The 23,581-nt window shown below is 45.8% G+C and overlaps 1 protein-coding gene across 1 annotated transcript in view; it reads left to right on the forward strand.

The window, feature by feature from the left end:
- The window catches only part of tprb (translocated promoter region b, nuclear basket protein), a 243,904-nt gene that overhangs the window by 161,273 nt on the left and 59,050 nt on the right, over window positions 1-23,581 (forward strand). The window contains exon 38 of the mRNA XM_072511248.1: window positions 609-733. Within this exon, the coding sequence (XP_072367349.1) occupies window positions 609-733 (125 nt within the window). The remainder of the gene's footprint in view (window positions 1-608; window positions 734-23,581) is intronic.

The following is a 23,581-nucleotide window of genomic DNA, read 5'->3' on the forward strand; positions in this document are numbered from 1 at the left end:
AGTGCAGACATGATGGACCAAATGGCCTCCTCCTACGCCATAACGATTCTATGTAGCACATTGCACCACTAGCCCACAGTTTACCTATTAAATTAAGCTATGGCCTCTGAAGACAGTGGCCTAGCTTGGATGAAGTTCTTTGCCTGCTCCGTATTTTGTTTTGCAGTAAAAGAATGTATGACATATTACTCACGCCTATTAATCAATTCAAAAGTTTCTCATCGAGTTACTCTACTTTTTTGTTCTAGATGAATATTGGGGGGGGTGGTTTCCCTCTTAACTCCTCTGCTCAAAATCATAAATTGAAATTGGAAGCTTGGAAGCACATATTATTTTATGAAACAATCCGGAGTGGGCCCTGAACAAGAGACTAAAATTGACTTTATAAAGTTGCTCTTTTAAAACAAAAGTTAATGATGCTCTTTTAAACTATGCAGCTCTGCTTTCTCACATTTGAATGATGTTGCTAGATCTGTTGACTTCAGTGCTTTCTGTTCCCATTGGACCATTCTCATGTAGTAATTGTACCAGATGTAGCTTTTAGTGAGATAATTTAGTTTTAAAAAAAAAAAGAAAAGAGTTTGAAGTAGTTGTCTCGTGTTTTTCAGTTTCAGCCACTACTGTGCCCAAGCGCCAGCGTGAAGACGATGATGAGACAAGTGCAGATAATGTAGGTCACGGTCAGGATGAATCTCTGGAACATCAGTCAAAGAAATTGAGAGTTGTCAGAGTGGTAAGTGAGGCTTTTGTTCCTTACACTTTGAACAGAGGGATAAAGGAAAGTGCTCTAATTGGCTGGATATTTATTTTTGTTCGTAGAATGTGGACATAGTCAGTTAGGTCAGAATTTATTTCTCATCCCTAATTGCCCTTGAAGTTTCAGATGGCACCATGTCAGGTGGAAAACTAACCAATAGACTTAATGTGGGAATGTATGAACTCCATACTAGATGGAAGAAAAAACAATATTTTCTGAAAGTGAGGCTACAGCCTGTAAAGGAGATTTCAGTGTCTGGATATTGTCATGGACTCGAGAGGTTGTCATTTAAATGGCCCTGTTTTTTCCCTCATCTCCACATGTCCATAAACGGAAAGGTGTTTTGTTTTTGTTTGACCCCTTTGTAAGTAATGCCGTATTTCTCAACCCTTCAGATTTGGTGTGATTCCATTTCTATTATTAACACCCAGAGCAAACTCGTGATGGGAGTTAATTTATTAGCGCACAAATGTTGGAGGTGGTTGTTAAGAGCACAGCTGACAGTATACGTCAGAGTGCTTCAAATCCCAGAAGGGAAACTTGAAACACCTGCCCTCAACTGTATTTCTGCAATTTGGTGTAATGGAAATAAAGGATGTGAAAACCAGAGAAGGATGTCCTAGATGTATTCGGAATAAGGTAAATGAGTTGATGGCGCAAATCATCATGAATGACTGTGATTTAGTGGCCATTACTGAAACATGGTTAAAGGATGGTCACAACTGGGAGTTAAATATCCGAGGGTATCAAACTATTCGGAAGGACAAAGTGGATGGTAAGGGAGGTGGTGTAGCTCTGTTATTTAAGGATGTCATCCGGGCAATAGTAAGGGATGACATCGGTGCAATGGAGGATAAGGTTGAATCTATTTGGGTGGAAATCAGGAATAGTAAGGCGGAAAAGTAACTGATAGGAGTAATCTATAGGCCACCAAATAGTAACATTATGGTGAGGCAGGCAATAAACAAAGAAATAACGGATGCATGTAGAAATGGTACAGCAGTTATCATGGGGGATTTTAATCTACATGTCGATTGGTTTAACCAGGCCGGTCAAGGCAGCCTTGAGGAGGAGTTTATAGAATGTATCCGCGATAGTTTCCGAGAACAGTATGTAATGGAACCTGCGAGGGAACAAGCGGTCCTAGATCTGGCCCTGTGTAATGAGACAGGATTGATTCATGATCTCATAGTTAGAGATCCTCTCGGAAGGAGCGATCACAATATGGTGGAATTTAAAATACAGATGGAGGGTGAGAAGGTAAAATCAAGCACTAGTGTTTTGTGCTTAAACAAAGGAGATTACAATGGGATGAGAGAAGAACTTGCTAAGGTAGACTGGGAGCAAAGACTTTACGGTGAAACAGTTGAGGACCAGTGGAGAACCTTCCAAGTGATTTTTCACAGTGCTCAGCAAAGGTTTATACCAACAAAAAGGAAGGACGGTAGAAAGAAGGAAAATCGACGATGGATATCTAAGGAAATAAGGGAGAGTATCAAATTGAAGGGAAAAGCATACAAAGTGGCAAAATTAGTGGGAGACTAGAGGACTGGGAAATCTTTAGGGGGCAACAGAAAGCTACTAAAAAAGCTATTAAGAAGAGTAACATAGATTATGAGAGTAAACTTGTTCAGAATATAAAAACAGATAGTAAAAGTTTCTACAAATACATAAAACAAAAAAGAGTGGCAAGGGTAGATATTGGGTCCTTTAGAGGATGAGAAGGGAGATTTAATAATGGGAGATGAGGAAATGGCTGAGGAACTGAACAGGTTTTTTGGGGTCGGTCTTCACAGTGGAAGACACAAATAACATGCCAGTGACTGATGGAAATGAGGCAATGACAGGTGAGGACCTTGAGATGATTGTTATCACTAAGGAGGTAGTGATGGGCAAGCTAATGGGGCTAAAGGTAGACAAGTTTCCTGGCCCTGATGGAATGCATCCCAGGGTACTAAAAGAGATGGCATGGGAAATTGCAAATGCACTAGTGATAATTTACCAAAATTCACTAGACTCTGGGGTGGTCCCGGCAGATTGGAAATTAGCAAACGTGACACCACTGTTTAAAAAAGGAGGTAGGCAGGAAGCGGGTAATTATAGGCCAGTGAGCTTAACTTCGGTAGTAGGGAAGAAATAGCGAGGCATCTGGATGGAAATTGTCCCATTGGGCAGACGCAGCAGGTTCATAAAGGGCAGGTCGTGCCTAACTAATTCAATGGAATTTCTTGAGGACATTACCAGTGCGGTAGATAACGGGGAGCCAATGGATGTGGTATATCTGGATTTCCAGAAAGCCTTTGACAAGGTGCCACACAAAAGGTTGCTGCATAAGATAAAGATGCATGGCATTAAGGATAAAGTAGTAGTTTGGATAGAGGATTGGTTAATTAATAGAAAGCAAAGAGTGGGGATTAATGGGTGTTTCTCTGGTTGGTAACCAGTAGCTAGTGGTGTCCCTCGGGGATCAGTGTTGGGCCCACAATTGTTCACAATTTACGTAGGTGATTTGGAGTTGGGGACCAAGGGCAACGGGTCCCAAGTTTGCAGACGACACTAAGATAAGTGGTAAAGCAAAAAGTGCAGAGGATACTGGAAGTCTGCAGAGGGATTTTGATAGGCTAAGTGAATGGGCTAGGGTCTGGCAGATGGAATACAATGTTGACAAATGTGAGGTTATCCATTTTGGTAGGAATAACAGCAAAAGGGGTTATTATTTAAATGATAAAATATTAATACATGCTGCTGTGCAGAGAGACCTGGGTATACTAGTGCATGAGTCTCAAAAAGTTGGTTTGCAGGTGGAACAGGTGATTAAGAAGGCAAATGGAATTTTGTCCTTCATTGCTAGAGGGATGGAGTTTAAGACTCTGGAGGTTATGCTGCAATTGCATAAGGTGTTAGTGAGGCCACACCTGGAGTATCGTGTTGGTCTCCTTACTTGAGAAAGGACGTACTGGCACTGGAGGGTGTGCAGAGGAGATTCAATCGGTTAATCCCAGAGCTGAAGGGGTTGGATTAAGAGGAGAGGTTGAGTCGACTGGGACTCTACTCGTTGGAATTTAGAAGGATAAGGGGGGATCTTATAGAAACATATATAATTGTGAAGGGAATAGATAGGATAGATGCGGGCAGGTTGTTTCCACTGGCGGGTGAAAGCAGAACTAGGGGACATAGCCTCAAAATAAGGGGAAGTAGATTTAGGACTGAGTTTAGGAGGAACTTCTTCACCCAAAGGGTTGCGAATCTCTGGAATTTCTTGCCCAGTGAAGCAGTAGAGGCTCCTTCATTAAATGTTTTTAAAATAAAGATAGATAGTTTTTTTAAGAATTAAGGGTTATGGTATTCGGGCTGGAAAGTGGAGCTGAGTCCACAAAAGATCAGCCATGATCTCATTGAATGGCGGAGCAGGCTCGAGGGGCCAGATGGCCTACTCCTGCTCCTAGTTCTTATGTCTTTGTGATGATTTTAAAGCACGATAAATGTTAATTAAACAATTAAAAACACAACATGAATGTCAACTAGAAATGGACTTAACTAGTTCAATGGTTGTACACATTATCCTTAAATTTACCCACTTACAAAATCCTTATATCCAGAACTTCAGAGCTAACCCTCACCCAAACAACATGCTTACAGGGTTTTAAAAACTTAGCAAAATTCAATGATAGTGTTTCAAAAACTATAGACCAAATCTAATAATAGTTGCTATGCCAGGCATTTATCTTTCAGGGTTACTTCTGATGCAAGGCAGAATAACTGGCTGTTCAAGCAGGCGTTTCCACACACGCAGCTTGTTGGGAGTTCAAACAGATTTTCTTCCTTTTAGCAGAAGCCTAAAAAGCACTTGATGGTCTGAGTGGCTTCTTCCTGCTCCTAATTCGTATGTAACTAACTCACAGAAAATGATACATCAGGAGCAATTTCAATCTATGTTTTTATCATATCTGAACTAACCTCAGAAGTCACACTTGTGAGTCCGCCTTTTAGAATGTAATTGTAAACTTCAAACCGCAATCATCTCCTCTGAACCACTAACATCTTACTCAAGTCCTTTATGTTCCAGTTTCATTATTACCAACTTGTCTTGGGTAATCATCTGTTTACAGGTTTGCTAGGTTCATCAGCAGAACAAAAGCACTGGTTCCATCAAGCTAGTGTGTTGCCAATTTGGCTCGGAGACGCCAATAATGTTGCTCTTTTTAACTGGATATTAATATGACAGTTATTAATGATATTGCTTTCAGAGTCGCCAGGTATCAGATGATACCACCACAAGGTTTAGCTGGATAGCGATCAAAGACCCAACAACCAGTTAGTTCAAATTTAATGATAGTTTATTTGCGCAAGAATTACTTCGACATGCAACATAAAACACTACAAGCTAAATTACACCTAACACGACAACAACCTGTACTTAACTTCAGGCACCCGGCTGTATGCAGAGGAACAAGGCCTTTGTTCGGATCTTGCGTGGCTGGGTCTGCAGAAGTGACTTTGTTTTTACTGGGCTCATCCGTCTGGTAGCGATCGTTGGTCTTGAACTTGCTTCTGGTTGTGGTGCTGCAATTGGTTTCGGGCACAAGCCGGGGCCAAGAGAGTGCCGGTGCGCCGGGCCAAAAGAGACTGAACACATGGCAATGTCTCTTTTTATCCTTCGGGGGTTTTGCGCTCTTTTGGGCGGTCCTTCGCTTTGGACCCAATAATTCAGCAGGCTTCGATTACTGCCTTCGATTTTAGCCAATAAAGGGGCAGGTGCCTTGATGGCTGGGTGTGTCCTGAGCGGTCATTAACAAACAAAGAACAAAGAAATGTACAGCACAGGAACAGGTCCTTCGGCCCTCCAAGCCCGTGCCGACCATGCTGCCCGACTAAACTACAATCTTCTACACTTCCTGGGTCCATATCCCTCTATTCCCATCCTATTCATGTATTTGTCAAGATGCCCCTTAAATGTCACTATCGTCCCTGCTTCCACCACCACCTCCGGTAGCGAGTTCCAGGCACCCACTACCCTCTGCGTAAAAAACTTGCCTCGTACATCTACTCTAAACCTTGCCCCTCTCACCTTAAACCTATGCCCCCTAGTAATTGTCACCTCGACCCTGGGGAAAAGCCTCTGACTATCCACTCTGTCTATATCCTCATAATTTTGTAGACCTCAATCGGGTCGCCCCTCAACCTCCGTCGTTCCAGTGAGTACATACCGAGTTTATTCAACCGCTCCTCATAGCTAATGCCCTCCATACCAGGCAACATTCTGGTAAATCTCTTCTGCACCCTCTCTAAAACCTCCACATCCTTCTGGTAGTGTGGCGACCAGAATTGAACACTATACTCCCAGTGTGGCCGAACTAAGGTTCTATACAGCTGCAACATGATTTGCGAATTCTTATACTCAATGCCCCGGCCAATGAAGGCAAGCATGCCGTATGCCTCCTTGACTACCTTCTCCAGCTGTGTTGCCCCTTTCAGTGACCTGTGGACCTGTACTCCTAGATCTCTCTGACTTTCAATACTCTTGAGGGTTCTACCATTCACTGTATATTCCCTACCTGCATTAGACCTTCCAAAATGCATTATCGCACAATTGTCCGGATTAAACTCCATCTGCCATCTCTCCGCCCAAGTCACCAAACCATCTAAATCCTGCTGTATCCTCTGACAGTCCTTATCGCTATCTGCAATTCCACCAACCTTTGTGTCGTCTGCAAACTTACTAATCAGACCAGTTACATTTTCCTCCAAATCATTTATATATACTACAAACAGCAAAGGTCCCAGCACTGATCCCTGGGGAACACCACTGGCCACAGCCCTCCAATTAGAAAAGCATCCTTCCATTGCTACTCTCTGCCTTCTATCACCTAGCCAGTTCTGTATCCACCTTGCCAGCTCACCCTGATCCCGTGTGACTTCACCTTTTGTACTAGTCTACCATGAGGGACCTTGTCAAAGGCCTTACTGAAGTCCATATAGACAACATCCACTGCCCTACCTGCATCAATCATCTTTGTGACCTCCTCTCAAAACTCTATCAAGTTAGTGAGACACGACCTCCCCTTCACAAAACCATGCTGCCTCTCACTAAATACGTCCATTTGCTTCCAAATGGGAGTAGATCCTGTCTCGACGAATTCTCTCCAGTAATTTCCCTACCACTGAAGTAAGGCTCACCGGCCTGTAGTTCCCTGGATTATCCTTACTACCCTTCTTAAACAGAGGAACAACATTGGCTATTCTCCAGTCCTCCGGGGCATCACCTGAAGACAGTGAGGATCCAAAGATTTCTGTCAAGGCCTCAGCAATTTCCTCTCCTGCCTCCTTCAGTATTATGGGGTAGTACCCATCAGGCCCTGGGGACTTATCTACCTTAATATTTTTTAAGACACACAACACCTCGTCATTTTGGATCTCAATGTGACCCAGGGTATCTACACACCCTTCTCCAGACTCAACATCTACCAGTTCCTTCTCTTTGGAGAATACTGATGCAAAGTATTCATTTAGTACCTCGCCCATTTCCTCTGACTCCACACATAGATTCCCTTGCCTACCCTTCAGTGGGCCAACCCTTTCCCTGGCTACCCTCTTGCTTTTTATGTACATGTAAAAAGCCTTGGGATTTTCCTTAACCCTATTTGCCAATGACTTTTCGTGACCCCTTCTAGCCCTCCTGACTCCTTGCTTAAGTTCCTTCCTACTTTCTTTATATTCCACACAGGCTTCGTCTGTTCCCAGCCTTTTAGCCCTGACAAATTCCTCATTTTTCTTTTTGACGAGGCCTACGATATCTCTCGTTATCCACGGTTCCCGAAAATTGCCGTATTTATCCTTCTTCTTCACAGGAACATGCCGGCCCTGAATTCCTTTCAACTGACACTTGAAAGAAAGCCTCCCACATGTCAGATGTTGATTTGCCCTCAAACATCCGCCCCCAATCTAGGTTCTTCAGTTCCCGCCTAATATTGTTATAATTAGCCTTCCCCCAATTTAGCACGTTCACCCTAGGACCACTCTTATCCTTGTCCACCAGCACTTTAAAACTTACTGAATTGTGGTCACTGTTCCCGAAATGCTCCCCTACTGAAACTTCTACCACGTGGCCTGGCTCATTCCCCAATACCAGGTCCAGTACCGCCCCTTCCCTAGTTGGACTGTCTACATATTGTTTTAAGAAGCCCTCCTGGATGCTCCTTACAAACTCTGCCCCGTCTAAGCCCCTGGCACTAAGTGAGTCCCAGTCAAGATTGGGGAAGTTGAAGTCTCCCATCACCACAACCCTGTTGTTTTTACTCTTTTCCAAAATCTGTCTACCTATCTGCTCCTCTATCTCCCGCTGGCTGTTGGGAGGCCTGTAGTAAACCTCCAACATTGTGCCTGCACCCTTCTTATTCCTGATCTCTACCCATATAGCCTCACTACCCTCTGAGGTGTTCTCCCGTAGTACAGCTGTGATATTCTCCCTAACCAGTAGCGCAACTCCGCCACCCCTTTTACATCCCCCTCTATCCCGCCTGAAACATCTAAATCCTGGAACGTTGAGCTGCCAATCCTGCCCTTCCCTCAACCAGGTCTCTGTAATGGCAACAACATCATAGTTCCAAGTACTAATCCAAGCTCTACGTTCATCTGCCTTACCCGTAATACTTCTTGCATTAAACCATATGCACTTCAGGCCACCAGACCCGCTGTGTTCAGCATCTTCTCCCTGTCTGCTCTGCCTCAGGGCCACACTGTCCCTATTCCCTAGTTCTCCCTCAATGCTCTCACCTTCTGACCTATTGCTCCCGTGCCCACCCACTTGCCATACTAGTTTAAACCCTCCCGTGTGACACTAGCAAACCTCGCGGCCAGGATATTTATGCCTCTCCAGTTTAGATGCAACCCATCCTTCTTATATAGGTCACACCTGCCCCGGAAGAGCTCCCAGTGGTCCAGATAATGGAAACCCTCCCTCCTACACCAGCTGTTTAGCCACGTGTTTAGCTGCTCTATCTTCCTATTTCTAGCCTCACTGGCACGTGGCACAGGGAGTAATCCCGAGATTACAACCCTAGAGGTCCTGTCTTTTAACTTTCTGCCTAGCTCCCTGAACTCCTGCTGCAGGACCTCATGCCCCTTCCTGCCTATGTCGTTAGTACCAATATGTACAACAACCTCTGCCTGTTTGCCCTCTACCCGTTCGGAGACTCTGGCACCAGGGAGGCAACATACCATCCTGGAGTCTCTTCCACATCCACAGAAGTGCCTATCTGTGCCCCTGAATATAGAGTCCCCTATTACTATTGCTCTTCTGCGCTTTGACCCTCCCTTCTGAACATCAGAGCCAGCCGTGGTGCCACTGCTCTGGCTGCTGCTGTTTGGGCTTCCTGGGTGAAGGGAGTGGCGCCGATGAGTCTGGATCATCTGGACGAGTACAAGTCTTTTGTTCTGGGGAAATGGGCCATTAGAATGCAAATCAGCTGGGGGTTTCGATAGTGTTTGGTTATCGAGTGGCAAATATACACTTAAGCTCTGAGTTTGTCTGGATCCTGCATTGGCCATATTTCCCGTGATTCTTTGCAAGTGGCCATGTTTTCCTTTGTAAGTGGCCATCCCAGATGGCTACAACCCGTCGTTTTGATCCCAAACACGAAGCGTGGTGGATCACACTATTGGTCCTTCATCCGTCTTCGGTGTGCCGGTTACCCTTGGTTAAGGACAGGTTCTACACTACTCTGTCCTATATTTTTGGAGCATTTACCTAAGTTTTTAATACATCACACCTTCATAAATTCTAGGGCCACTATAAACATTTAATCATACATTTAACTTCTTTACACAAGTGGAACCTCTAACTGTCATTACCTAAACTACACTCATGCTGCTGGCAAATAACAAAAAGGAACTTGGGACTTCTGGGTGCGGCGATGACCAGCTGAGTCGCAAGTTTCGGCAGCTCCCTGTGAAACGGACTTTTGGGCTCTTGATAGGAGCCCCAATGGCAATTTTGACGGCTAAAAACACTGTGCGGTAAACCAGAAGGGAATCCCCCCTGGATACGGATGGAAAAAGGAGGAGAGAGTGGCCAGATTGCAGTGGATCCTTTAGAACAGCGGCAAGGAAGGCAAGCAAAAACCAAGATGGCGTCGGAAGGTGGCAGTTTAACATGGGGCCCTGAACAACAAGAGTTCTTGAAATGCTGTGTGGAAGAGATCAAAAAGGAAATGAAGAAAGAGCTGTTGGCCCCGATACTACAGGCGATCGAAGGGCTAAAGGAGGAACAAAAGACCCAGGAGCGGGAGCTTCGGGTCGTGAAGGCAAAGGCAGCCGAGAATGAGGACGATATACAGGGCCTGGTGGTGAAGACGGAGACGCAGGAGGCACATCAGAAACGATGTGTGGAAAGGTTGGAGGCACTGGAAAACAACGCAAGGAGGAACAACCTGAGGATTCTTGGTCTTCCTGAAGGTGTGGAGGGAGCGGACGTCGGGGCATATGTGAGCACGATGCTGCACTCGTTAATGGGAGCGGAGGCCCCGGCGGGTCCGTTGGAGGTGGAGGGAGCATACCGAGTGATGGCGCGAGGACCGAGAGCAGGAGAAATTCCCAGAGCCATAGTGGTGAGATTCCCCCGTTTTAAGGATAGAGAAATGGTCCTTAGATGGGCGAAGAAAACCCGGAGCAGTAAATGGGAGAACGCGGTGATCCGCGTTTATCAAGACTGGAGTGCGGAGGTGGCGAGAAGGAGGGCGAGCTTTAATCGGGCCAAGGCGGTGCTTCATAAAAAGAAGATAACATTTGGAATGCTGCAACCGGCAAGACTGTGGGTCACATATCGAGGGAGGCACCACTACTTTGAGACGGCGGATGAAGCGTGGACTTTTATTGTGGAAGAAAAACTGGAATGAGCGGGTTATTAAAAAGAACGTTCGAACAAAGTGGTGGGGCGAATGTGGGGGGCCAAGAGGGGTTTTATGTACTAATCCTGCGATGTGGTAACTTTTCTCTCTCCCACAGGTGGTGATGGGGGGGAGGAGGGGAGGTGGAGGAGATGGGGCGTTGGCCATTGGGGGCGGGGCCAAGGGAGAAGCGCGGGCTTGGTTCCCGCGCTATGATAATCATGGCGGGAATAGAGAAGCAGGAAGGAGGGGGCGTCGCACGGTGCGAGCCGAGGTCACGGGGGGAAGCCGAGGTCAGCCAGAGTTTGCTGACTTCTGGGAGCAACATGGGGGGAGTAATTACGCTAGCGGGGGATCTAGCGGGGGGGGTGGGAGGGGGGAATTACTGGGTTGCTGCTGCTGGGGAGAGGGGGGAGCTGGTATGGGAGAGGATGGGCGGGGGGGGCACCGCCTGGGGGAGATGCAGCTGCGTGGGAACCGGGTGAGGAGCTGGAAAAAGGTGATGGCTAATCGACAAGGGGGGAGGGTAGGAAGCCCCCCAACTCGGCTGATCACGTGGAACGTGAGAGGCCGAACGGGCCGATAAAGAGGGCACGGGTACTCGCACACCTTAAGAAACTTAAGGCAGATGTGGTTATGTTACAGGAAACGCACCTGAAACTGATAGACCAGGTTAGGCTACGCAAAGGATGGGTGGGGCAGGTGTTCCATTCGGGGCTCGATGCGAAAAACAGGGGGGTGGCTATATTAGTGGGGAAGCGGGTAATGTTCGAGGCAAAGACTATAGTGGCGGATAACGGGGGCAGATACGTGATGGGGAGTGGCAAACTACAGGGGGAGACGGTGGTTTTGGTAAACGTCTATGCCCCAAACTGGGATGATGCCAATTTTGAGGCGGATGCTCGGACGCATTCCGGACCTAGAGATGGAAAAGCTGATAATGGGGGGAGATTTTAATACGGTGTTGGAACCAGGGCTGGATAGGTCGAAGTCCAGGACTGGAAGGAGGCCGGCAGCAGCCAAGGTACTTAAAGATTTTATGGAGCAGATGGGAGGTGTAGAGCCGTGGAGATTTAGCAGACCTAGGAGTAAGGAGTTCTCGTTTTTCTCCTATGTCCATAAAGTCTACTCGCGAATAGATTTTTTTTGTGCTGGGAAGGGCGTTGATCCCAAAGGTGACGGGAACGGAGTATGCGGCTATAGCCATTTCGGATCACGCTCCACACTGGGTAGACTTGGAGATAGGGGAGGAAACAGGAGGGCGCCCACCCTGGAGAATGGACATGGGACTAATGGCAGATGAGGGGGTGTGTCTAAGGGTGAGGGGGTGCATTGAAAAGTACTTGGAACTCAATGATAATGGGGAGGTCCAGGTGGGAGTGGTCTGGGAGGCGTTGAAGGCGGTGGTTAGAGGGGAGCTGATATCAATAAGGGCACATAAAGGGAAGCAGGAGAGTAAGGAATGGGAGCGGTTGCTGCAAGAACTTTTGAGGGTGGACAGACAATATGCAGAAGCACCGGAGGAGAACTGTACAGGGAAAGGCAAAGGCTACATGTAGAATTTGACTTGCTGACTACGGGCACTGCAGAGGCACAATGGAGGATGGCACAGGGTGTACAGTACGAATATGGGGAGAAGGTGAGCAGGTTGCTGGCACACCAATTGAGGAAAAGGGGAGCAGCGAGGGAAATAGGGGGAGTGAGGGATGAGGAAGGAGAGATGGAGCGGGGAGCGGAGAGAGTGAATGGAGTGTTCAAGACATTTTATAAAAAATTATATGAAGCTCAACCCCCGGATGGGAGGGAGAGAATGATGGGCTTCTTGGATCGGCTGGAATTTCCCAAGGTGGAAGAGCAGGAAAGGGTGGGACTGGGAGCACAGATCGAGGTAGAAGAAGTGGTGAAAGGAATTAGGAGCATGCAGGCGGGAAAGGCCCCGGGACCGGATGGATTCCCAGTCGAATTCTATAGACAATATGTGGACTTGCTCGCCCCAGTACTGACGAGGACCTTTAATCAGGAAAAGGAAAGGGGACAACTGCCCCCGACTATGTCTGAAGCAACGATATCGCTTCTCTTAAAGAAGGAAAAGGACCCGCTACAATGCGGGTCCTATAGACCTATTTCCCTCCTAAATGTAGATGCCAAGGTCCTGGCCAAGGTAATGGCAATGAGAATAGAGGAATGTGTCCCGGGGGTGGTCCACGAGGACCAAACTGGGTTTGTGAAGGGGAGACAGCTGAACACGAATATACGGAGGTTGTTAGGGGTAATGATGATGGCCCCACCAGAGGGAGAAACGGAGATAGTAGTGGCGATGGATGCCGAGAAAGCATTTGATAGAGTGGAGTGGGATTATTTGTGGGAGGTGTTGAGGAGATTTGGTTTTGGAGAGGGGTATGTTAGATGGGTGCAGCTGTTGTATAGGGCCCCAGTGGCGAGCGTGGTCACGAATGGACGGGGATCTGCATATTTTCGGCTCCATAGAGGGACAAGGCAGGGATGCCCTCTGTCCCCATTATTGTTTGCACTGGCGATTTGAGCCCCTGGCGATAGCATTGAGGGGTTCCAAGAAGTGGAGGGGAGGACTTAGGGGAGGAGAAGAGCACCAGGTATTTTTGTATGCGGACGATTTGCTACTATACGTGGCGGACCCGGCGGAGGGGATGCCAGAAATAATGCGGATACTTGGGGAGTTTGGGGATTTTTCAGGGTATAAATTGAACATGGGGAAAAGTGAGTTGTTTGTGGTGCATCCAGGGGAGCAGAGTAGAGAAATAGAGGACCTACCGTTGAGGAAGGTAACAAGGGACTTTCGTTACCTGGGGATCCAGATAGCTAAGAATTGGGGCACATTGCATCGGTTAAATTTAACGCTGTTGGTGGAACAGATGGAGGAGGATTTCAAGAGATGGGATATGGTATCCCTGTCAATGGCAGGGAGGGTGCAGGCGGTTAAGATGGTGGTCCTCCCGAGATTCCTCTTTGTGTTTCAGTGCCTCCCGGTGGTGATCACGAAGGCTTTTTTTAAAAGGATTGAAAAGAGCATCATGGGTTTTGTGTGGGCCGGGAAGACCCCGAGAGTGAGGAAGGGATTCTTATAGCGTAGCAGGGATAGCGGGGGGCTGGCACTACCGAGCCTAAGTGAGTATTATTGGGCCGCTAATATTTCAATGGTGAGTAAGTGGATGGGAGAGGAGGAGGGAGCGGCGTGGAAGAGATTAGAGAGGGCGTCCTGTAGGGGGACTAGCCTACAGGCTATGGTGACAGCCCCATTGCCGTTCTCACCGAGGAACTACACCACAAGCCCGGTGGTGGTGGCTACACTGAAGATTTGGGGACAGTGGAGACGGCATAGGGGAAAGACTGGAGCCTTGGGGGGGTCCCCGAAAAGAAACAACCATAGGTTTGCCCCGGGGGGAATGGATGGGGGATATGGAATGTGGCAAAGAGCAGGAATAACGCAACTGAAAGATCTGTTTGTGGATGGGAAGTTCGCGAGTCTGGGAGCGCTGACCGAGAAATATGGGTTGCCCCAAGGGAATGCATTCAGGTATATGCAACTGAGGGCTTTTGCGAGGCAACAGGTGAGGGAATTCCCGCAGCTCCCGACACGAGGTGCAGGACAGAGTGATCTCAAAGACATGGGTGGGGGATGGTAAGGTGTCAGATATATATAGGGAAATGAGGGACGAAGGGGAGTCTATGGTAGATGAACTAAAAGGGAAATGGGAAGAAGAGCTGGGGGAGGAGATCGAGGAGGGGCTGTGGGCAGATGCCCTAAGCAGGGTAAACTCGTCGTCCTCGTGTGCCAGGCTAAGCCTGATTCAGTTTAAGGTATTACACAGGGCACATATGACTGGAGCACGGCTCAGTAAATTTTTTGGGGTCGAGGATAGGTGTGCGAGGTGCTCGAGAAGCCCAGCGAATCATACCCATATGTTTTGGTCATGCCCGGCACTACAGGGGTTTTGGATGGGGGTGACAAAGGTGCTTTCAAAAGTAGTAGGAGTCCGGGTCGAACCAAGCTGGGGGTTGGCTATATTTGGGGTTGCACAAGAGCCGGGAGTGCAGGAGGCGAGAGAGGCCGATGTTTTGGCCTTTGCGTCCCTAGTAGCCCGGCGCAGGATATTGCTAATGTGGAAAGAAGCCAAGCCCCCGGGGGTGGAGACCTGGATAAATGACATGGCGGGGTTTATAAAGCTAGAGCGGATTAAGTTCGTCCTAAGGGGGTCGGCTCAAGGGTTCACCAGGCGGTGGCAACCGTTCGTCGAAAACCTCGCAGAAAGATAGACGGAATGGGAAAAAGAAGGCGGCAGCAGCAGCCCAGGATCGGGGGGCGGGGGGGGGGGGGGGGGGGGGGGGGAGGAACCAGAAGGACTCTCAGGGTTGTTAATATATACTGTATAGTATGTATAGGTCGTTGCTACAGATAATTATATATTGGACTGTTAAATTATATTTTCGGAGAGTGTTACTTGTGACAAGGCAGTTGCCAATTAGGGCTAGTTTTCATTTTTGTTATTTATTATTTATTCTTTTTTTTTTTGTTTATAAAATAGGTCATTGTTATTTGTGTTGTTATAATATTGTGTAAAGGATGCACAATGTACTGTGTTGGTTGACCAAAAATTTTCAATAAAATATTTAATTAAAAAAAAGGAACTTGTATTACAATACAAAAATTTAAACAACAGGAGCATCATATTTCTACTTAACTCATTACATTTACAGAAAAGGCAAACTTTATTCATCAGAAAAAGGGATTCAAAATGTTTGTGGGGTCTGTTGAATTCCAAGAAAAGGGGCTCGGAGTGTATATATCGGGGAGCGTGAGGCTCTCCTTCGCCATTTGCGGAGTCTAAGTGTCTGAACGACACTGCAGAGTATTGCTATTACCAAAAGGGATTCTACTGTATAGGAGAGGGAATACCACTTTACAATGTTTTCGCACCATGTGGGGTATCAGTGTGTATCTCTGTGTGGTGTCCGGGCTAGGGGTCTCCTACTGTATGGTCATGTTCGGGGCCGGTGTGGTGTAGGGTACAGATGCTTGTAACGCGCGCAGTTGTAGGAGTCCAGCGATGATCACAATGGAGGTCATCAGTCCTCTCTTCATCTTGTCTTCTGTCTTCCGTTTTCCGTATATTCCTGGGGGTGCAAGCATAATATCTTATTATTGTTGGTTAACGTCTCGTTTTTTTTGTCTTTCTTTCCTTAACTTCAATTACCCATTAGAATCGTCACCATGTGTGACTCTCTCTTTTTTTAAAATACCATTTTGAAGAGACAAGAAATGCAAATTTTTAAAGTACAGAGACTCTTGCAGCTTGTGGTCGATGCTTGGAGTGGGCGGACAATTTCTTCTGCCAGTCTTTCTTAAATCACAACCATGGGAGTTTGAGGCTTATCTTAACCAGCCGAATTTCAGGGCAGCCAGTTTTATATATTTGTTAGTCGCAATCACATTTAGCCTGGGGTGTAACTAGCATATGGAGTCGTTGTAGTGTGACCGAAGAAGAGAGGAAGGAGGAGGGAAACAAAAATGAAGAGGCACTGCTGAGGTGTCCCTGCCATGAGAAGTGGTGGGTAAGCACTCACAGTTTGCATGGGGCAGCTGGGACCTTGTAGCTGCTGTGGGTGGTGTTCTCTTTCATATCTGGGGGCTAGTCTAGCTGGTGGTGGGGGTCTCCTGCAATCTCGGGTGAAGTGTCCTGACTGCCCACAGTTGTAACATGACCCCCGGGGCACGTAAGGTGGAGCAGGCTCTCTGGGGTATTGCTCCCTTGGGTATGGTTCCCTGGGATATTGGACTTCTCCTCTACCCTCGTTTATCCATGCGGGGTCCCTGGTTAGTTCTGACTAGGTGCATATTTACTTCTATCTGTTCCTGATCTACCTTCCTGTGTAGGGGTAATTCCCAAGCTCTGGAGAATCTCTTTAATACCCACACTTCATTGTGTGTGTGGTCTGAGGGGTCGTAATTCACACAAGCCTTTTGACCTGCTTCTGTGGCGTGGGAAACTAAAGTACGAGCCCATTTAGTTGTATTGTCGTTATCTAAGTTTGTGCGGTTCAATTCCCCAAATACCGCTTTAAAATAGATCCAAAGGTGACCTGCGTATGCAGTCGGATGTTCTCCCTTCTTTTGTCTACATCGGTTTAAACCTTCTACGGGAGCTCCTCTGTTGTATCCAATCGCGTCTAAAATAGCTGCCTTCATCTCTTGTAGGCTTCCTCCTCCTACATTCTGGGGATCTGGTAAAGCTGAGCTAACGGACAGGTCAAGGCTCATGACTATAAGCTTAACTTCCTCTGGTTCGTCCAGACCATACATAACTGTTTGCTGTCGTTCTCTCTAAAAGAAATTATGCGGGTCTGCTGTGGGTTCAAATGGTTCAATTTTGGCGCAGGCATCTCTCAATTGTGATGGTTAGTGGGGTGGTGTAAATGAAATTGGGCACCTTGCGATCCTGTGACGTGCGCTGTGTGGTGACTGGATTCATGGGGGGGGTGTGCTGCTTGTGCAGTCGGTGGTGTGGGTGCTTTCCTTTTCGGGGCCTGGCGGGCTCTATTCTGATTTTCTGTATCCTCCACATATCTATGGGCGGTTTCATTTGGTTCTTGCCAACTAGGGCCATTCTCCTGATCTAAATTCGGTCCAAAGGTATCACTGAATCCGTTTTGCACTGAAAGCAGTGACTGTAACGTTGCTATTTGTTGCCTACATTTGGAGTGATCTACTGTACTCTGTCTTTGTTCCGTTGTGGAACTATGGAGCGCTCGTAAAGCTGCCTTCAAATCTGTACATTGTTTCTTTAGCTGTTCTACCTGCTGTTCCGTCTCTTCTCGTACCAAAATTGCGCGCTGTGTATCTTGGTAGGCTTTATCGTACTGGGTCTGAAAGCTGCTGAGGTGAACTAAACTAGATTGGTGTGCCCGTTTGACATTAGCCATCTCCTTATCTTTAGCTGCCAACTGTTCCCGGAGTTGCTCATTAATTTTCTCACATTCACTAAAGTTTCCCACATTCTTCTCCTCTTTCTCAACTAGCTGTCTGCGGAGCGGCCTCACGACCTCCTCTGTTCCTCGCAATTGTGCCAAACTGGACACGATTGCCATCGGCTTACGAATTTTCACTGCATTCTTCTTATGTACCTCGGTTAGGTTGTCCCACCAGGTTTGTCCTATGCTTCCTGGACCTGACTCAGACCAAAGGGGTCATCCTTTCCCCTTCAAATACTTTCTCAATTCCTCTTCCCGTATGGGGTGGGGCACTGCTCTGCTCTACTGGTCGCTGCGATCTCGGGTTCCTGCGGATTCATCAGGCGTTCCATTGCCTTTGCTGCCATTTCTACTAGTATCTCTTTTTCTACTGTAATCTCTGTTTCTCTACCGTAAATTTGGGACAGGGGGAATAAGGCGGCGATTCGAACAGCGGGTATGGCCTAAGCTATTTTCCGGTTCACAATACTCCTGATAGTTTTACGCAACAAAATCTAACGAGTTTACCTTCTGTTCCTGTTAGTACGCATGCAAGTTAATACACACTTCGGAAACTTGGAGATTTGATCGATACAGGCCTTACACTTGTGATTTCTTTCACTTTTCCCAATTGGATTTCTAATTCAACGTTTTGTGGGTTCTCTCGGAGTGACAAAAATCACTTCTAGGTCGAGTCCCACCAGAGTCGCCAATAATGTTGCCAATTTGGCTCGGAGACCCAATAATGTTGCTCTTTTTAACTGGATACTAATATGACAGTTATTAATGATATTGCTTTCAGAGTCGCCAGGTATCAGATGATACCACAACAAGGTTTAGCCGGATATCGATCAAAGACCCAACAACCAGTTAGTTAGTTCAGGTTCAATGATAGTTTATTTACACAAGAATTACTTCGACATGCAACATAAAACTAAATTTAAAGTTTTAGCTAAATTACACCTAACACAACAACCTGTACTTAACTTCAGGCACCCGGCTTTATGCAGAGGACAAGGCCTTTGTTCAGATCTTGTGTGGCTGGGTCTGGAGACGTGACTTCGTTTCTACTGGGCTCATCCGTCTGGTAGCGATCGTTGGTCTTGAACTTGCTTCTGGTCATGGTGCTGCAATTGGTTTTGGGCACAAGCCGGGGTCAAGAGAGTGCCGGTGCGCCGGAGCCAAAAGAGACTGAACAAATGGCAGTGTCTCTTTTTATCCTTCAGGGGTTTCGTGCTCTTTTGGGCGGTCCTTAGCTTTGGACCCAATAATTCGGCTGGCTTTGATTACTGCCTTCGATTTTAGCCAATAAAGGGGCATGTGCCGTGATGGCTGGGCGTGTCCTGAGCAGCCATTGACCGTGGCTGTTTGGGCTTCCTGGGTGAAGGGAGTGGCGCCGATGAGTCTGGATCATCTGGATGAGTACAAGTCTTTTGTTCTGGGGAAATGGGCCATTAGAATGCAAATCGGCTGGGGGTTTCGATAGTGTCTGGTTATCTAGTGAAAAATATACACTTGAGCTCTGAGTTCTTCTGGATCTTGCATTGGCAATATTTCCTGTGATTCTTTGCAAGTGGCCATGTTTCCCTTTGTAAGTGGCCATCCCAGATGGCTACAAGTGGAACTGTCCCCGCCACTACACAGCCTCCATTTTTAAAAGTTTAAAGAGGAAATACATGTGACCAGAAGAACACAGTGCAAATTACTGGATTTCTGTGTTTTTTCAGGTTATCACTACTTCCACACAAGGTTAGCAACGTTGTCTCCTTTTCCAGAGGGATTTAGAGAGAAAGATTTAACAGGGCAAAGACCACAGAAAAGAATTATTGTTTTGTACGTGCCCAGAATCAAATTCCTATTTTGTATTCCTTCAGAGCTAAACAATTCACTTTTCCAGTAGAGTTGATATACACAATACGATAGATATGCAAAAGTGAATCAGTCTTGTAGGCGATGGTACAAAAGGTTTCATAGAAACTGTGTAAATTGGGGCGGGTGACAGGCATTTAACCCTGGGCAGAGCCCTTTTTCAGTTTTGCTGCTTGGTAAATGGAAATAGACAGAGACTGAGCTTTGCAGTTTCACAAGGCAATATTACTGGTTCCACCAACTAGAAGTTCATATCACTTGACTTCCCAGCTCTCCACTTGTGCTTTGGCAAAAGGTATCTATCCTTTGGGTTCCTGAAATAGTTAAATGTTCTCACCATTAAGTCTTAAAAGGGAGCTTGTGGGGTCCTTTGTCCTTGCACATGAATTCTCTCTGATTGGACAGGTCTGGCTTATGAAATACATATAGCCTTTTGAATTTGGCTTATGACATGAAGTTCCCTTTGAATTTGGTATCTGCAGTCCACGGGGTCTTTAGAGTCCCTTCAGAGAATAACAACGTGCAAATTTCTTCAATACTGCAAATAGCCCCCCTGACGATGCAAATCAAGTCTGTAAAGCCTAAGGCATAGGCACAGAAAGCAATTTTGTCCTTATCTCAAGGGTGACTGAAAGGTATGAATGGTAGCACAGTGGTTAGCACTGTGGCTTCACAGCGCTAGGGTCCCAGGTTCGACTCCCGGCTGGGTCACTGTCTGTGCGGAGTCTGCACATTCTCCCCGTGTCTGCATGGTGCATCCGGTTTCCTCCCACTAATCCCGAAAGACATGCTGTTGGGTAATTTGGACCTTCTGAATTCTCCCTCTTGTGAACCCAAACAGGCGCCGGAATGTGACAACCAGGTGCTTTTCACAGTAACTTCATTGCAATGTAAGCCTACTTGTGACAATAAAGATTATTATTATACTTCAATATCACTGAGCCTTCCTCAGAAGTTACTTCATTTGATTCGAGCACCAAATTTCAGGAAAGCTGTGTTGGCCTTATCAAGAACTGTACATATTCACCAGAACAGTATGAGGGCTGAAAAGTTGGATTCCCTTAAATTTAGAACTGATGACTTAATAGAAGTGTTGAAAGTGATAAAGGCGTTCAATACAGTGAATTCCAAAACAAATGGATAAATTTCGAGCCAAACCATTTATGAATGCAATCAAAACTGAATCAAAGAATTGCTCTCAGAAGAGGGAAGGAGAAAATCTGGAACTGTCTCCCTCCAAAGGCAACTGATGCTGAATCAACTTTAAATTTAAGAAGTCAATAGATTTTTGTTGGAAAAGGGCATCAAGAGATATGGAGCAAAGGTGCTGGGCTATTAATTAGCAATGATTAATTAAATGATGGATCATGCTCAAGGTATTGAATGGCCTGCCTCTTCCTGTAAGGTAGCACAGTGGTTAGCACTGTTGCTTCATAGTATCAGTGTCCCAAGTTCAATACCCGCTTGGGTCACTATCTGTGCAGAGTCCGCATGTTCTCCCCGTGTCTGCATGGGTTTCCTCTGGGTGCTCCGATTTCCTCCCACAAGTCCCGAAAGACATGCTTGTTAGTTGAATTGGACATTCTGAATTCTCCCCGTGTACCTGAACAGGCGCCGGAGTGTGGCAACTAGGGGATTCTAACGGTAACTTCATTGCAGTGTTAATGTAAGCCTACTTGTGACAATAAATATTATTAAATGAGTTAATAAAAAACACATCTTGGGGAAATTCCCAAGCTCCGCTGTGTAATCCAGTTGAAAAACTGCATGGTTGGGAACAGTTCAGAGATGTTGAGTCATTTGTTCTGCTCATGCTGACAACTAATAATAATAATATTCGTTATTGTCACAAGTAGGCATACATTAACACTGCAAAGAAGTTCCTGTGAAAAACACCTCGTCGCCACATTTCAGCGCCTGCTCGGGTACACCGAGAATTCAGAATGTCCATTTCACCTAACATTGAAGGATCCTCTCTTTGTCGAGAAAGCGATTAAACCGCACCACTATCGCGCTCAGCTACTCACACATCTGCAGTCTCCTCCTCAGCACCCTGTGCACTTGGTCTATCTCCAGAGACGGTCAAAGGTCCCCTCCCCCATCAATTTCTCCAGAATCCTGGCCACATATGTGTGTTCTTTATGTTATTCTTCAGGATGGTGAAGGTTGTAGTGTTGACAAAGAACAGCAAGCAGTGTTTAACAAACAAAGCTAATATGTGCATTATGGTTTGGTTGAAGTGTTGGTTTTCCGTTGATGTTTGCATATTTCTGTAATCTGTAACTTTACAATGCCAAAAAATACCTCCATAAAATTGTTTGTTTAAAAAAAAAGCTAATTTATTACACTACGCTTAATGAGATTCGAACATTTACTACGGAATTAGATAAGTAAAGAACACACTACACTTCTAGAATACTAAACTATGCTATCAGCTAAGCTATCTCACATCTACTCAGTCTGACTTCCTTCTGCTCTCTCCCGTGTCCCCCGTCTCTCTCCCAGAAGTCAATGAGGCATGTGATATTTATATGGTTGCACTATAGCATCATCTAGTGACTAGTGTAGTAACATTACATTAACCCTTTATGTACTCGACAATATCCACATATTGTGATCCCCCTTCGTTTGAAAAATTTGAATTTCACATTCAAATTTACCCCATACAGGCAGTGTGGGCAATGTACAATAATGAACATTATTAAAAGTTACCCATGAGTTAAAATCAGTATTACAGTGCTATTATGGGCCAGGGTTTAGAGAACACCAAAGTATATCATGGAGTTCACCTGACCTACAACTGTTTATAGATTTTGGTTATGAGGTATATAAGGGCCTACCTTTCAGGTGGTATTCAACAGGCCTTAAGCACTTTAAATCAAAAACTAAGTTTATTTTACTAATTTAGTTAACATTTTATAAACACGCGCAATAAGCATTTTTTATCAACTGCAAACATAAATTCCCCACACAGTCTTTAGTACTCTATATTTATATAACCCTTAATAACTTCTTCCCTTTTTGCTGTTTCAACTTGATAACATCCAATACCAGACAAACCCTTTTAACAACACAGTAGGTTTGAATTCTTCCAGAAAACAGGTATCATTTTTAAATTATCAAGTGATCTGGACATCTTTTAACATACACAGAGAGACCAAAATACACCTTCTTTGTCTGAATGCAGCTTCCAACTGTCTAAACCGAAAGTAAAACACGAGCCACAGACAGCTTCCAGCTCAAAACGAAAGTAATGACATCGCTGCAGCCATTTGAGAAGACCAACAGTTCTTAAAGGGGCATTCCCATGACAGTGCAGAGATTGAGACTATCCGGTTTCTTTCTCAATCTCATTGATCTTCTCAATCCCTCTGTCATTGAGTCAGAAGTTTCTTCTGATCGATACTTGTATCAGTCAATTGAGTATCAGATGATGAAGTACTCAATTTTAACAAATAGCCTGGAAACCTGTCCTGTAGATTGTTTACCTTCAGCAATGCTCAACGATTTCTCCTGAATATTGAACGTTCAGACGTTTTTACAAGATAGGAATGTGGAACTGCCTGACTCAAAATACGAGCAGTGCAGGACCATCCACCGTTTGGATCTTGTAAACGTACACAATTTCCTGGAACTAGTGGACTTAACTGTTTGGCTGATTTGTAATACAAGCTTTGGGTTTGCTGCTGCTTTCTTGTCTTGTTAATGATCGGTGTGTCATCAGGATTTGATGCAGTTAGACTTGGCAATGAGGTAACCAGTTGTCTATTCATGACCAGTTGCGCCGGCGAAAGACCCGTCGACAAAGGAGTAGTTCTATAACTTAATAAAGGTAGCATAAAATCTTGTCTTGTCTCGTATGCTTTCTTTAACAATTTATTCACAATACCCGCACCCTTTCTCCGCCTTCCCATCGGACTGGGGATAGAGCGCTTGACGAGACGTGATTAAAATTGTAGCATGTAGAAAATTCAGTCCATTCCCAACTGTCGAAACAAGGTCCATTGTTCGTTACGACCTTCAATGGTATCCCATATCTAGAAAAAACATCTTTAGTTGCCTTGATGACTGATTGTGAACTTGAGTT

The sequence above is a fragment of the Scyliorhinus torazame genome, chromosome 7, assembly GCF_047496885.1.
Source record: "Scyliorhinus torazame isolate Kashiwa2021f chromosome 7, sScyTor2.1, whole genome shotgun sequence".
Taxonomy (NCBI): domain Eukaryota; kingdom Metazoa; phylum Chordata; class Chondrichthyes; order Carcharhiniformes; family Scyliorhinidae; genus Scyliorhinus; species Scyliorhinus torazame.